The sequence below is a fragment of the Castor canadensis genome, chromosome 1 (assembly GCF_047511655.1).
Source record: "Castor canadensis chromosome 1, mCasCan1.hap1v2, whole genome shotgun sequence".
Taxonomy (NCBI): Eukaryota; Metazoa; Chordata; class Mammalia; order Rodentia; family Castoridae; genus Castor; species Castor canadensis.
In genome coordinates, this window is record NC_133386.1 from 14,880,919 (window position 1) to 14,896,480 (window position 15,562).

The 15,562-nt window shown below is 42.6% G+C and overlaps 1 protein-coding gene across 1 annotated transcript in view; it reads right to left on the reverse strand.

The window, feature by feature from the left end:
• The window catches only part of Ccdc170 (coiled-coil domain containing 170), an 84,813-nt gene that overhangs the window by 12,595 nt on the left and 56,656 nt on the right, over positions 1 to 15,562 (reverse strand). Inside the window, exons 8-9 of the mRNA XM_074072313.1 lie at positions 6,455 to 6,628; positions 3,469 to 3,711 (exon numbers count right to left, since the gene is read on the reverse strand). Coding sequence (XP_073928414.1) covers positions 3,469 to 3,711; positions 6,455 to 6,628 — 417 coding nt within the window. The remainder of the gene's footprint in view (positions 1 to 3,468; positions 3,712 to 6,454; positions 6,629 to 15,562) is intronic.

The window sequence follows — 15,562 nt, forward strand, 5'->3', positions numbered from 1 at the left end:
TTGGTATGAATTTCATAATGGCAAAAATGTAATAAGATTAAACCAGATATGGGGGCACACACCTGAGATCCTAGCACTTGCCTGTAATCCCAGCACTCGGGAGGCTGAGGCATAAATTTGAGGCCAGCCTGCACTACATAGTGAGACCTTGTTCAAACACACCCCATCATGCTAAGAAACAGAATCCAGAGGAAAAAAATGCCATGTTTTATGGTTCCATTTATGTGACTGGTCCAGAAAAAGCAAAGCCTTAGCTAGAGGAAGCAGTGTTTACCAGAGGCTGAAGAAGAGGTGAGTGGGGGTAGGTACCAACAGGCATGGATTGGGGGGAGGAGAAAGGGGTGCTGAAAATACTCTAGAATTAGACAGTGCTGATGGCTGCACAACCTTATCAATACGCTAAAAACACTGGACTTTTAGACTTTTAAAGGGTCAACTTTATGGTAAGGTATGCAAAATTAAAAATTACAAATGCAATTCAAACTGTTACTTTATATATGTGGTGAAATTGTTAATTCAGCAGTAATGGTATGAAGAGCCCGACCCCTGAATCTTGTCCACCCAGTACCTCTGACCATGACCTTACTTAGAATAAGGGGCTGTGAAGGTGTAATTAAGGTAAGGATTTCATGATGCGATCGTCCCCACTTAACAAGGACCCTGAAGCCTGCAATCAGTGTCTTCATAAGTGACAGGAAAGGAGAGACACAGCGAGAAAAGACCACATGATGTCATAGGCAGAGATCAGAGTGATGCCACTACAAGCCAAGGACTGCCGGCAGTGAGCAGAAATGAGGAGAGAGTGGAAGCAGACTCCCTGGGAACCCCAGGAGCCCACAACCCTGTGGACCCCTTGGCTGCAGACTCGGCCCCCAGAACTGTGAGAATTACATCCCTATGGTGCTCAGCGCCCAGGTGGTCATAACTGGGAAGCCCTAGAAGCTTACTGTGGTAAGGTCATTGTTCCTGATACCCAAAAATGTTGCTTTATGAAGAGTGAAAGTAATACAGGGATGAGCTTAGGCAACGCCGAAGATGGATAAGTGATATTCTCGTCTAGCTTGGACACCAACATTAGATGCCTTGAGAAAATTATGTGCAATCTCCTACATACATGAACTTAGCATTCAGTGTGTCACTGAGAGAGCTCTCTCTGTCCACCGGAAGACACACTTGGCAGCCATTTAAATGTCTAGGGGTAAGTCTTGTGTCAAACCCGGCCTCTCTACCCTTCCCACGTCTCATCGCTGAGAGCGTGGAGACCAAAGTAAACACACAAGCCAACTTCATCTGTTCTGCCAACCCTCTTCCCTTTTCATTCGACTCTCTGAAGGGCAGCACACGGATTTTATTTCCATTTCCCTTTCATCCCTGAGAGGCGCCTGACTCTCAATGCCCTCTCCTGGTACCATTGCAGTCTTCTACCGCACGGGCTAAGGTCTCGATGTTCCTGAGTCAAGTGCAGTGGACAGCCCTTCAGTCTCATCCCACTGCTCCCTTGATTCTGTGAATCGAGGCTTCATGATGGAGCTCTCTGCCCTCAGAGCCTCCATGGCTCCCCAGGACTCCAAGAATCAGTCCAAACTCCTTAATTACACCCTGGCTCTCATGGTGAAGCTCCTTTTCGTTTTTGGTTCCATGACACCCCCCCCCCCATTAGCTATCTTTCCACTTCAGCCTTGCCTCTAGCCCTTTGTGCTTTGGTTTGTTTTCTCAGATAGGGTCTCAAGCTTTTCCCAGGGCCAGCCTGGGACCTCAATCCTGCCTTTCAAGAAGCTGGGATTACAGGTGTACCCCACCATGCCCTTCCCTCTTCTTTGGCAGTGTTTAAAGCCCCTTCATATTCTAACAAAGTAATGCCTTTGTACCTTCTGAAGAAGGGAACAGAAGGGACAAGTGGCCCTAGCCTGGAAGTGAACAGCCTCCAGAGGCAACCAAAGCAAGGTCCCAGCCATGGTAACTTCAGGGTATACGCACAGTCATTTGAAGCAAGAGACCAACTCCCCACACCCATCACCCCAAGCTGTTAGGGCATGTGGTGTTCGTAACCTAACCACAGTTTCTGAGGCTTCGTACATGGGTCCTTCTTTCAGGGGTCCTCTTCTCCCTTCCTGACATGGTATGGGGGGCGGGGGACCCTGTGGAGTTGAGAGAGGCGGTTCTCACACTCTTGCTTCCTGAATCACACCTGAATTCTACTGTCTGTGAAACCATGAGTGCTCGCCCATTAGGCAAGGCCCACCCTGAGCCTTGGTTCACTCACCACTCTTTCAAGGCTTGGCTGTAACTGCCACAGGATCAGAGCTTGGCTGATTGGCCCGGGGCCTCTGACTGGGGCCTCCTTGTCCCTCCCTTGAAGGCCACAGCCCTCTGCTCCCCAGTGTGATCTCTAGCACTGTTTTCTGTCCTCATCCATATGCCCCATGGTGCCAGGGAAGTCCAGGCTCTGGGGAACTGGGGCACCATGGGGGTTCCCCTTCCCCACACCCCCGCAGTCCCTTCCAGCCAGGCTGGGAGCAGCCCAGGCTGACTTCAGAGCTCCCACCCCCACCCCATCACAGCCCCAAAGTCCCACACTCAATCTCAAGGCATGAGAGGGACACTGAGGACAGTCATCTCTGATTGCCCCCGACACCGCTGCCTTCTCCTTTCCCGTGTTAACACACGGCCCTCGCAGGCCGACTGCTGTCTCCTGTGCTAGGGAAACGCCTCAATTCCATGGTCAAGTTCTGAGCTCAGAAGAGCTTGGGGTGGCAGGGGGGCCGCGGCGGAAAAGACTTCCTGAAGTACGGTGCCCGCTCCACACGTACAGGAGTCGCCTCAATTCCAGATGCTGTTTTCCCTGTTGGTCTGTTTCCAGATTTGAAAACCTTCCAGGTCAGTTCCAGAGAGTTCGTCTGCAGAGAGCCAGGATGTTACTGTCCGCTGTGTTTGTAAGACACATTGCTAGGGGTAAGTGGCATGTTACTGCCAGAGGCAAGCATGCATGCATGACATCTACGTCTTTTTATCAAAGTCCAGTCCAAGTCCAGGAGGTACGTCCCCACACCGTGTTTACTGAGCCTGTGCTCCGCTCATACACGGAGCCTTCTCAGTGAACCATGTTAACCCTTCTCATTTCCCCCTAAACAAATTCCTGTCTGATAAATTAAATCCCTCCACCAGTCCCCATTGCACAGTCACCTACACCTTGAAGCAATGTGCTTATTTTATCTTCTTAATGCCACCCCTTTTTGACAGACTTTTCACAGTAGCAACGGCTTCACTTCAAATATTGAAAAGACACTAAATGGACATAATATTCTGACTTAGGTAATTTCCACATTTTTTTCCCAGAATGCTAGAAAATAAGAGGATGCTCTCATCTTCTCTTTTTCTGGTGTGTTCACTAGGAGGCTGTCCCTCTTTTGCATTTAAAAAAAAAAAAGCCAGCAACAAGGCAATGAGCAGCACACTTGGCGAACTTGCCTTAAGTTCGTTGGTATCAGCCAGCTTGGCTTTGAGCTCAGTGTTGGACTCACGACACATGCTCAGCTCCTTCTGCATCCTCTCCACCTTCTTCTCCAACTTCCTGATGGTGAGATGGGCATCATCCCTCTCCACGGTCAAGGCCGTGCGCACCTGCTTGTCCTCCTCCAGTTGCACTATTTTCTGCCGAAGGAGGTTCATATGGAGCTCTCTGCTCTCCAGTCGTTCCTTCTGAGTCTTCAGCTGGTTTGGTACAAACAGGGATTTTTTTTTTTTTCAAATAATTGAACAGTCAGTAAATATAAATGAATTACTCAGATAATGTCGATTTTTATCTATACTTCAACAAGACTAATTTATAAACCATCAAAAAAGGTCATTGGGTTCCTTGTCCTGATTACAGTTTTTTATTCATATTTTTTCCAAGAATTAATTTTGTAGCTGCAAAGCATAAGGCAAAAGAACTACAGAAAAGGTGCAAAGGAGTCGCCTCTCCACAGCTGCGTCTCACCAACATGTGGGCATCATAATAAAGATGTGAAATTACTTTAAGGCTAATAAAGTAAGCTGATCAAGAACACAATAAGAGACAAAGTACTCTCCAACACTAGTGGCCACAATACCTGCACTAGCGTATATTCTGCAACAAGATAGGGTACAAATTGGTACTGCCAGCCTGGACTGGCCAATTTAAATCCCTTAGAACAGGTGCATGCCTGGATACAAGTTGTTATATTTTTACAGAGGGATGTACCAAGGAGATTTCTAAGCTTTGTTTACATATTTGAAACCACACAACTAGAAGGTTTTACTTCTTTGGGGTTTTTGTTGTATGCCTCGCCTATAAGGTCCACCAACCAAGCAGAGGACGGGGACCTCAAACATGCTTCCATTGGCAGTCAAATTGATGAAGGAAATGTGAACAACATTTAGAAAATGACTACAGGGGAAGAGATCTGCCTGAGCTCTGCCTGTCACATTGGTGCGTGGGTATTAAATCCAGATACCTATGTGATCTGTTATAAAGCTTGGGAGCAGGAATCAAGTGCAATTATAGAATGTTCGGATTGAAGACCATCTCTCCCTCCCTCCCTGGTTACCTACTCCATGCCTGTGAAGTGTTAGAAGAGGGAGGACTTGGTGAAATGCTGATTTGAGCTGCTTCCCCACAGTCACAGCTGTGTCCATGCCTTCTAACATTTCTTCAACCAACTACCAACTACCTTTCCTGAGCTTTCTTGCTTGCTTGCTTTTTTTTCTTTTTGGAGTGAGGGATGGTACCAGGGGTTGAACTCAGGGCCCGTTCTCACTAAGCAAGCACTTTGCCACTTGTGCCATACCTCCAGCCTTTTTTTTTTTTTTTTTTGCTTTGCTTTGTTTTTCAGATAGGGCCTCACACTTTTGCCCAGGACTAGCCTTAGGCTGTGATCCTTCTATATAACTGTGATGTGCCACCACACCCGTTTGTGGGGTTTTTTATTTGTTGTGCTGGGTGGGGGTACATTGTGGCATTTACAAAAGTTCCTTCAATATATCATACTTGAATTCACCCCCTCCCCCATTCTCTCTTATCCCCCATTCCTAGCTTGTGTTTTGAGATAGAGTCTTGCTAACTTGTTTTGCCCATGCTGGCCTCCAGCTGTGATTCCCCTAACTCCACTTCCCAATAACTGGAATTACAGGCAGTTACACCACACCCAGACCTCTGGAGCTTCTTCATGTCAAATTCCACTCTGTTGCAAATGTATGCTAGTGAGAGCTATACTCTGGTAATTTTAGTAATTACATACTTAAGAAGCAAATAGTATTGGACATTAAGAAAGGAAATCAGTTATCTGAGAACTCTGGAAATAATTACAGCTCAATTTAATATCCCAGATGGTAATCAGGTCTGTCTGCTTCTTTTATAAAATATTCCTCCAGATATAGTAAATTGGGGGAAGTGGCCAAAAGAATCTTCTATGAGCCAACAGTTCAAAAATGTTGTTTACTAAAAATTAACAACCTATTGGGGTATGTGTCATTCCTATCTTAATGTGAGGAAACAGAGAAGTATGTAACTTGTCCAAGGTCACACAGCTTGGTGGAGACAAACTGGGAACCCAGATGTGATTCATTATTGGGCCCTCTACACTAGAATTCAACCATAGAATTTTCTCCTAAGAACTATTACAAGAATACATCTGTGTTTTCCTCTTTTCTTTCTCCAACACCAATAATTATAAAACTAATAATTATACTCTATCCCTTTCAATCCATTTATCCATTCATTCTCTAAACTGTTTCTAACTCTGAGTGAATGAATGAAGAGTGAGCCTCTCTCTACTTCCTGGTACAATAACACTTGGAAATGCAGAGACTGCTAGATTTCCTCTAGTTCTCCTCTTCTCCCACAGTAGCAGCAATTGAAATCTAGCAGCTCCATTTGCAAGTGTCCTTTACAGCTAAGTTTGGCCATCAGAGCACATGCTGGCCAAGGGTATGAACAGAAGTTCATGTAGCAACTTCTGGGCCCCTTCTTCAAAAGATACCACTTGTGTGTTCTTTTGCACCCCTCCTCTTCCTCTCCTCCTTCTGGAACACGGATATAATGGTTCTAGACACCACTTTGAGCCTTTAGGATCAGGGCCATCCTCAGGATGGGAAATTAATGAGCAGAGATGAGCCTGGTCCCCTAAGGATGGGAGAGAGGAGAGCTGCCCCACCAACCCTAAGCTGTGTGTCATCAGCAATGTGCATGAGAAAAGAAACAACTTCTATTTGTTTAAGCCACTGGTATTTGGGGCTCTACTACTCACAGTGAAGCAAAACCTTAGGTGAGAGATTCACTTACCAATTCTTCAGATCTAAAATCAAGATTCAAATTCTAAATATACATTTCTATGTTTCCTAGCCATATCAGTGATAGGGTGGGTAAATCATTTTTCCATATTTGGGTTTTTCAGAAATCCTTTCCGTCAGTACTACTAAATTTCAGTATTCCTACCTTTCTCTGTAAATTGTGGGCAATAGTCTTGTTTTCGATGACTGCGCTGTTCTCAAGGCGGACCAGCTGCTCTGTACGAGATAAAACTACATCCAGACGCATGTCAAAGCCAAGTTCAGCAGCCATATGGCCTAATTTCATTTTTTCTGACAGCTGATCCAGAAATTTCAGATACTAAACCCAGGAACAAAAATGAAGATGGGACACAAAAGTAAAGTTAATGTGTGATCTCTGTATGTAAATGGTAAAATGAGACCTGTTGAAACTGTTCCAGAAACGGGAGGAGAGGGGGATAAAGGAGAGTGGTAGAGGGGGTGAATTCAAGTATATTACACTTGATATATTGTACAAACTTTTGTAAATGCCACAGTGTACCCCCACCCACCACAACAATAAAAATAAATAAATAAGGAAAAGTTAATATGTGATCTCACTCTCTCTCAGGCTTGCAGGGGTTTTGTTTAAACCCCACATGGAGCCTGGACTCTGGCCCCAGTATTTGGGAATGAATTCCTGAGCCATCCTGCCAATCCCATGCCCTCTCCTTGTCTAAATGAACTGTCCTGATCAGTGAGCTCCATGTTCAGTTTGATATCATGCACCCTGCTGAATGCTGCCATATGACACATTTGGCTTTGCAAAACCACACCCCTCCCAGGCTGACCAGGCATCTGGGATCCACCCAGGGTGCTTCGTCTTCCCACCTAACTGGACCCTGGCTCAAAGGTGGAAACTGTTAACTTCATCAGTTGCCACTTAACTCTTCTGTGTGCCTTACAGATCATCCCAAAATCTAAGCCCCTCATGCACACAGAATTTGAACACCACTTTGGGTTTTAAGTTAAAATGCCTTAGAAAAAAACTTTAAGTGTTTAATGCATCAAAGTTTAACGAGCGGGGAGGAATTCCAAGATGGCGGCTAGAGGTAGGAAGCAGAAAGCGACCCTCCTATAGTGAAATCTTGGAGAGACGCTGGAGACACACTTTGCAGGCATAATCACTGAGAAAAGGCATAACTTTGACCCCTCCACACCTCCAGCCGGCGCAGAGAATCTCCACTTCACGTTAAACGGAGAAACGAGGAGGCCCCTGGGCCGCCAGTGGCCGGCGCCCATACCGCTTGGGAAGACGTGGACCAGGTGAGCTTCGCGGTACCGCGGTTCCCCCACAGACAAGCCTGGGCCAGAGCAGCATAGCCCCCTGGACAGACTGACCTCCACCCGGGAAAAAAAGAGAAACTGAGTACTAAGCAATAAGAACAGTTAAGACACGCTGGAAAGAGGGTGGGGCGCCCTGAGCGCTGAAGATTGGGGGAAGGGACTCCTTCCCGGGACTGTAAATAAACGAGCCGGGGGGCCGGAGAGGCTCTAGCGGGAGCGGGGCGCGCCAGCAACCAGGAGCGGGGATGCTTGTGAGAGGAGGGAAGACCCACTTCCCACGTGAACTGTAAATAAACACGCAGGCCTGACAACGCGGGGCAGTGTCGCCTTTCCCAGTGCTTGGAAAGGGAAAAGCCTGTAGCAGAGGCCCCCCTCCCCCGCACAGGAGAACTCTGAGCAAACAAAGCCTGTGGGACCAGGTGAGTGCTAAGCTCACCCCAGAGATCTGCATAAATAACGCCGCCAGCTACAGGCTGAGAGCAGCAGGCAGGCAAGCCACAGTTGCAGATACCACTCTCAGAACTGCCTCCAGACGCTTTTTTTTTTCTTTTTCTCCCTACCTTTGATGAGAGAACAACCGAATTACACCTGCAAGCCGAAAAACTTACTGAAACTGTATTGCATTTGAACTGGGGACACTTGGTGGGGCTTTTTTTTTTTTCTTCTGTGTGTGTGTGAGTGTAGTTTTGTTCTACTTTATGCATCCCCTTTGATGAGACAACTACAGAACAACATCTGAGGCACCAACTCCAGGACTGGAGATTGAGACGGATATCCAAATTATTAAGACTGAAATTGCATTGCATATAAACTTGGAAGTTTTTTGGTTTTTTGGTTTTTTTTGTTTTTTTTAATTTTCTATTTTCCATTTTATTTTAATTCATTTTTATAAATAGATATTACTTTCACATACTTATTTTTTATTTTTTTTATCTTTGATTTTCAATCCTCTCTCTGTCACTCTATTGTCTGTTCAGCTTACTGTCGATCAGTACACTAACACTCCCTGTTTATACCTTTGAAACTCTCTTGTCTGATACCTTGTTCTGCTTTCTCCCTCTTGTCTGTATATTTGTTTTCCCCTTTTCTTTAACTTCTTGCTTTCCATCTCAGCTCACTCTTCCATTCTCAATATTACCATTGTTATTATTACAAGCTAGAAAATACTTAATTACACACAGTACAGGGACAGTAACAACACCAAGGACAATGACAGGAAGACAGAAAAAACAAGGAAACCAGTTTCCCCACAGCAAAAAATTAGTACAGGAACCAGAGGGGAATGAAGAGAACAGAAACTCAGAGCCAGACTCCAACAAAATGAAGATAAACTATGCCAAAGGACCCAATGAAGCCTACAAGAATAATTTAAAAGAAGACATACTACAAGTACTCAATGAGAATTTTATAGAGATGATACTGGATAGGGTCAACCAAAATGTACAGGAGACACTCAAGAAATTCCAAGACAATAAAAATAGAGAATTTGAAAAAGCAAAAGAAGAAATAAAGGAAACCATAGAAGCACTGTATAAACACCAAAGTGAAAGAGAGAACACAATGAATAAATGGATAAATGAACTCAGGACAAAAATAGACAACAATAAAGAAGAAAACAGCCAGGATATGGAAAACCTCAGAAAAAAGAACGAAACAGAACTGCAAAACAAAACGGAAGGCCAATCCAGCAGAATAGAACAAACAGAAGACAGAATCTCAGAACTTGAAGATGAAATGGTAATTAAAGGAAAAACTGAAGAACTACTAATTAAACAACTCAAGGCCTGTGAAAAGAAAATGCAAGAACTCACTGACTCCATCAAAAGACCAAACTTGAGAATCATGGGCATCGAAAAAGGAGAAGAGGTGCAAGCGAAGGGAATGCGTAATATATTCAACAAAATAATAACGGAAAATTTCCCAAATCTAGAGAAAGATATTCCCATACAGATGCAAGAGGCCTCCAGGACACCAAACAGACCAGATCAAAATAGAACTACTCCACGACATATCATCATTAAAACAACAAGTTCAGAAACTAAGGAAAGAATATTGAAGGCTGCAAGAGAGAAAAAACAAGTAACATACAAAGGTAAACCCATCAAAATCACAGCAGACTTCAACAGAAACATTAAAAGCAAGAAGAGCGTGGGGTGAGATCTTCCGGGCACTGAATGAAAATAACTTCAACCCCAGGATACTCTACCCAGCAAAGCTATCATTCAAAATAGATGGAGCAATAAAAGTCTTCCATGATAAGCAGAAACTAAAACAATATGTGACCACAAAGCCACCATTACAAAAGATTCTGCAAGGGATCCTGCACACAGAAAGTGACACCCAACTTAACCATGAAAAGGCAGGCAGCACCAAACCACAGGATAAGAAAAAGCAAGACAGTAGAGAGTAACATTAAGTTAGGTACACACAATCAAACCTTCAAACAACTAAGATAACTAAATGGCAGGAATCACCACATACCTATCAGTACTAACACTTAATGTTAATGGACTTAATTCACCCATCAAAAGACACCGTTTGACAAAATGGATTAAAAAAGAAGATCCAACAATTTGTTGCTTACAGGAGACTCATCTCACCGACAGAAATAAGCATATGCTTAGGATGAAAGGCTGGAAGAAGATTTACCAAGCCAATGGCCCCCGAAAACAAGCAGGAGTAGCAATATTTATCTCTGACAAAGTAGACTTCAAACCTACATTGATCAAACGAGATAAAGAAGGACATTCCATACTAATAAAAGGGGAAATAGACCAAAAGGAAATAATAATCATCAATCTGTACGCACCCAATGTCAACGCACCCAATTTCATCAAACATACCCTGAAAGACCTAAAAGCATATATAAACGCCAACACAGTGGTTGTGGGAGACTTTAACACTCCATTATCATCAATAGATAGGTCATCCAAACAAAAACTCAATAAAGAAATCCAAGATCTAAAATATGCAATAGATCAAGTGGACCTAGTAGATGTCTACAGAACATTTCATCCAACCTCTACACAATATACATTCTTCTCAGCAGCCCATGGAACCTTCTCCAAAATAGATCATATCCTAGGGCACAAAGCAAGCCTCAGCAAATATAAGAAAATAGAAATAATACCATGCATACTATCTGACCACAATGCAGTAAAAGTAGAACTCAACAACAAAAGTAAAGACAAAAAACATGCAAACAGCTGGAAACTAAATAACTCATTACTTAATGAAGAATGGATCATCGATGCAATAAAAGAGGAAATTAAAAAGTTCCTAGAAGTCAATGAAAATGAAAACACAACCTACCGGAACCTATGGGACACAGCTAAGGCAGTCTTGAGAGGAAAGTTTATAGCCATGAGTGCATATATTAAAAAGATTGAAAGATCCCAAATCAATGACCTAATGATACATCTCAAACTCCTAGAAAAACAAGAACAAGCAAATCCCAAAACAAATAGAAGGAGAGAAATAATAAAAATAAGAGCTGAAATCAACGAAATAGAAACCAAAAAAACCATACAAAGAATTAATGAAACAAAAAGTTGGTTCTTTGAAAAAATAAACAAGATCGATAGACCCCTGGCAAACCTGACTAAAATGAGGAGAGAAAAAACCCAAATTAGTAGAATCAGGAATGCAAAAGGGGAGATAACAACAAACACCATGGAAGTCCAGGAAATCATCAGAGACTACTTTGAGAACCTATATTCAAATAAATTTGAAAATCTAAAAGAAATGGACAGATTTCTAGATACATATGATCATCCAAAACTGAACCAAGAGGAAATTAATCACCTGAATAGACCTATAACACAAAATGAAATTGAAGCAGCAATCAAGAGTCTCCCCAAAAAGAAAAGTCCAGGACCTGATGGATTCTCTGCTGAATTCTATCAGACCTTTAAAGAAGAACTGATACCAACCCTCCTTAAACTGTTCCATGAAATAGAAAGGGAAGGAAAACTGCCAAACACATTTTATGAAGCCAGTATTACACTTATCCCAAAACCAGGCAAAGACACCTCCAAAAAGGAGAACTATAGGCCAATCTCCTTAATGAACATTGATGCAAAAATCCTCAACAAAATAATGGCAAATCGAATTCAGCAACACATCAAAAAGATTATTCACCACGACCAGGTAGGCTTCATCCCAGGGATGCAGGGGTGGTTCAACATACGAAAATCAATAAACGTAATAAACCACATTAACAGAAGCAAAGACAAAAACCACTTGATCATCTCAATAGATGCAGAAAAAGCCTTTGATAAGATCCAACATCATTTCATGATAAAAGCTCTAAGAAAACTAGGAATAGAAGGAAAGTTCCTCAACATTATAAAAGCTATATATGACAAACCTACAGCCAGCATTATACTTAACGGAGAAAAATTAAAACCATTCCCTCTAAAATCAGGAACCAGACAAGGATGCCCACTATCTCCACTCCTATTCAACATAGTACTGGAATTCCTAGCCAGAGCAATTAGGCAAGAAGAAGGAATAAAAGGAATACAAATAGGTAAAGAAACTGTCAAAATATCCCTATTTGCAGATGACATGATCCTATACCTTAAAGACCCAAAAAACTCTACTCAGAAGCTTCTAGACATCATCAATAGCTATAGCAAAGTAGCAGGATATAAAATCAACATAGAAAAATCATTAGCATTTCTATACACTAACAATGAGCAAACGGAAAAAGAATGTATGAAAACAATTCCATTTACAATAGCCTCAAAAAAAATCAAATACCTAGGTGTAAACCTAACAAAAGATGTGAACGACCTCTACAAGGAAAACTATACACTTCTGAAGAAAGAGATTGAGGAAGACTATAGAAAGTGGAGAGATCTCCCATGCTCATGGATTGGTAGACTCAACATAGTAAAAATGTCGATACTCCCCAAAGTAATCTACATGTTTAATGCAATTCCCATCAAAATTCCAATGACATTCATTAAAGAGATTGAAAAATCTACTGTGAAATTTATATGGAAACACAAGAGGCCACAAATAGCCAAGGCAATACTCAGTCAAAAGAACAATGCAGGAGGTATCACAATACCTGACTTCAAACTATATTACAAAGCAATAATAATAAAAACAGCATGGTACTGGCACAAAAACAGACATGAAGACCAGTGGAACAGAATAGAGGATCCAGATATGAAGCCACACAACTATGAGCAACTTATCTTTGACAAAGGAGCTAAAAATATATGATGGAGAAATAGCAGCCTCTTCAACAAAAACTGCTGGGAAAACTGGTTAGCAGTCTGCAAAAAACTGAAACTAGATCCATGTATATCACCCTATACCAAGATTAACTCAAAATGGATCAAGGATCTTAATATCAGACCCCAAACTCTTAAGTTGATACAAGAAAGAGTAGGAAATACTCTGGAGTTAGCAGGTATAGGTAAGAACTTTCTCAATGAAACCCCAGCAGCACAGCAACTAAGAGATAGCATAGATAAATGGGACCTCATAAAACTAAAAAGCTTCTGTTCATCAAAAGAAATGGTCTCTAAACTGAAGAGAACACCCACAGAGTGGGAGAAAATATTTGCCAACTATACATCAGACAAAGGACTGATAACCAGAATATACAGGGAACTTAAAAAACTAAATTCTCCCAAAACTAATGAACCAATAAAGAAATGGGCAGGTGAACTAAACAGAACTTTCTCAAAAGAAGAAATTCAAATGGCCAGAAAACACATGAAAAAATGCTCACCATCTCTAGCAATAAAGGAAATGCAAATTAAAACCACACTAAGATTCCACCTCACCCCTGTTAGAATAGCCATCATCAGCAACACCACCAACAACAGGTGTTGGCGAGGATGCGGAGAAAAAGGAACCCTCTTACACTGTTGGTGGGAATGTAGACTAGTACAACCACTCTGGAAAAAAATTTGGAGGCTACTTAAAAAGCTGGACATCGATCTACCATTTGATCCAGCAATACCACTCTTGGGGATATACCCAAAAGACTGTTACTCCAGAGGCACCTGCACATCCATGTTTATTGCGGCACTATTCACAATAGCCAAGTTATGGAAACAGCCAAGATGCCCCAGCACTGACGAATGGATTAAGAAAATGTGGTATCTATACACAATGGAATTTTATGCAGCCATGAAGAAGAACGAAATGTTATCATTCGCTGGTAAATGGATGGAATTGGAGAACATCATTCTGAGTGAGGTTAGCCTGGCTCAAAAGACCAAAAATCGTATGTTCTCCCTCATATGTGGACATTAGATCAAGGGCAAACACAACAAGGGGATTGGACTATGTGCACATGATAAAAGCGAGAGCACACAAGGGAGGGGTGAGGATAGGTAAGACACCTAAAAAACTAGCTAGCATTTGTTGCCCTTAATGCAGAGAAACTAAAGCAGATACCTTAAAGCAACTGAGGCCAATAGGAAAAGGGGAACAGGTACTAGAGAAAAGGTTAGATCAAAAAGAATTAACCTAGAAGGTAACACCCACGCACAGGAAATCAATGTGAGTCAATGCCCTGTATAGCTATCCTTATCTCAACCATCAAAACCCCTTGTTCCTTCCTATTATTGCTTATACTCTCTCTACAACAAAAGTAGAGATAAGGGCAAAATAGTTTCTGCTGGGTATTGAGGGGGGGAGCGGGAGGGGGTGGAGTGGGTGGTAAGGGAGGGGGTGGGGGCAGGGGGGAGAAATAAACCAAGCCTTGTATGCACATATGAATAATAAAAGAAAAAAAAAAAAAAGTTTAACGAGCAACATCCTAAAACAGAGCTGCATGAAAGAAGCCAACGTTCATATTTTAACACGTTAAAGTTCAAAGTTGATTTAAAGAATTTCCTGCACTTGACTGCTGTGGCTTATCCAGCCATACCCAGTCACAGAATAATGCTGACTAAGTGTCTGATGGATGAGCAAGACAATTAATGAGGTTTCTACATCATAATTGTGTGATTTGGGTCCTATCTTAATATCTCCTTCTCATTGCAATAACTTCTCATCCATCTGGCATTTTCAGACAATCAAATGTTCAAATAAGTATAATTTCCTGCCGCCCAAGCACATCAGCTTAAAGCCTAGAAGTATCCATATGTTAGTCATCAGGATGAAATTATCTCACGGTGTATGTTTGCCAATTTTGTTAAATAGCATATACATAAATACAACTTAATCTTTTCTTTGTAGGTCACAGTCATTGCAAGCACAGCACACTGCATTGTGTACACCACCACAGGTTGCCTTTGACCCTGCCACCTCAGGTTAACAATTGGTCACTCTGTAGCAACCCTTCCTGAGGAATTTTAAATTTCTGGCCTCTGTTTGAAAGTGAAATAACTGTCCTTGGTTGTATTTTGCATAAGAGTTCATCCCTCACGTAAAGGTAGGAAAGTCCCTTTTTTTCTGTTTCTACATGTGACCGGTTCACTTTGAGTCGGAGGAGCTACAGGAGGCAAGAAGGGCTAAGATAAAAATGGGGACCCTTTGATAGGCCTCTGGGAGAAGGCCCTGACTGCCTCCCCACCTATGCCCCTCTCTAGCTCCAAGCAGCCAAGGAACAGCCAATGCCTTTTCTCTAAGGGCAGTTAAGGTCTCTTCTTCAGAGGGAGGAAAGAGGCAGAGGAGGCCTCTGCAAACCTCCACTATGACCTCCCTGTGACCTGAAAGGGTGGAAAAAAGGGGAGGCAGGACAGATGGTGCGAGCATCAGGACCAATCAAAAGGGTGCAGGCACAGCCAACCAAAATGCTGTTTTCTGAACACCTAATTAGCATAGATAGTGAGCAACACCCTGGAGAAAATGGATAAAAACCTCGGATCCCATCATTTCTCTGACGCCCTTTCTTGGGAACCCCACTCCCAACTCGGCCCTCTACTGTCCCACTTTTCACTTTTCTACCTCAATAAACTCTCCCACTGTACACTTT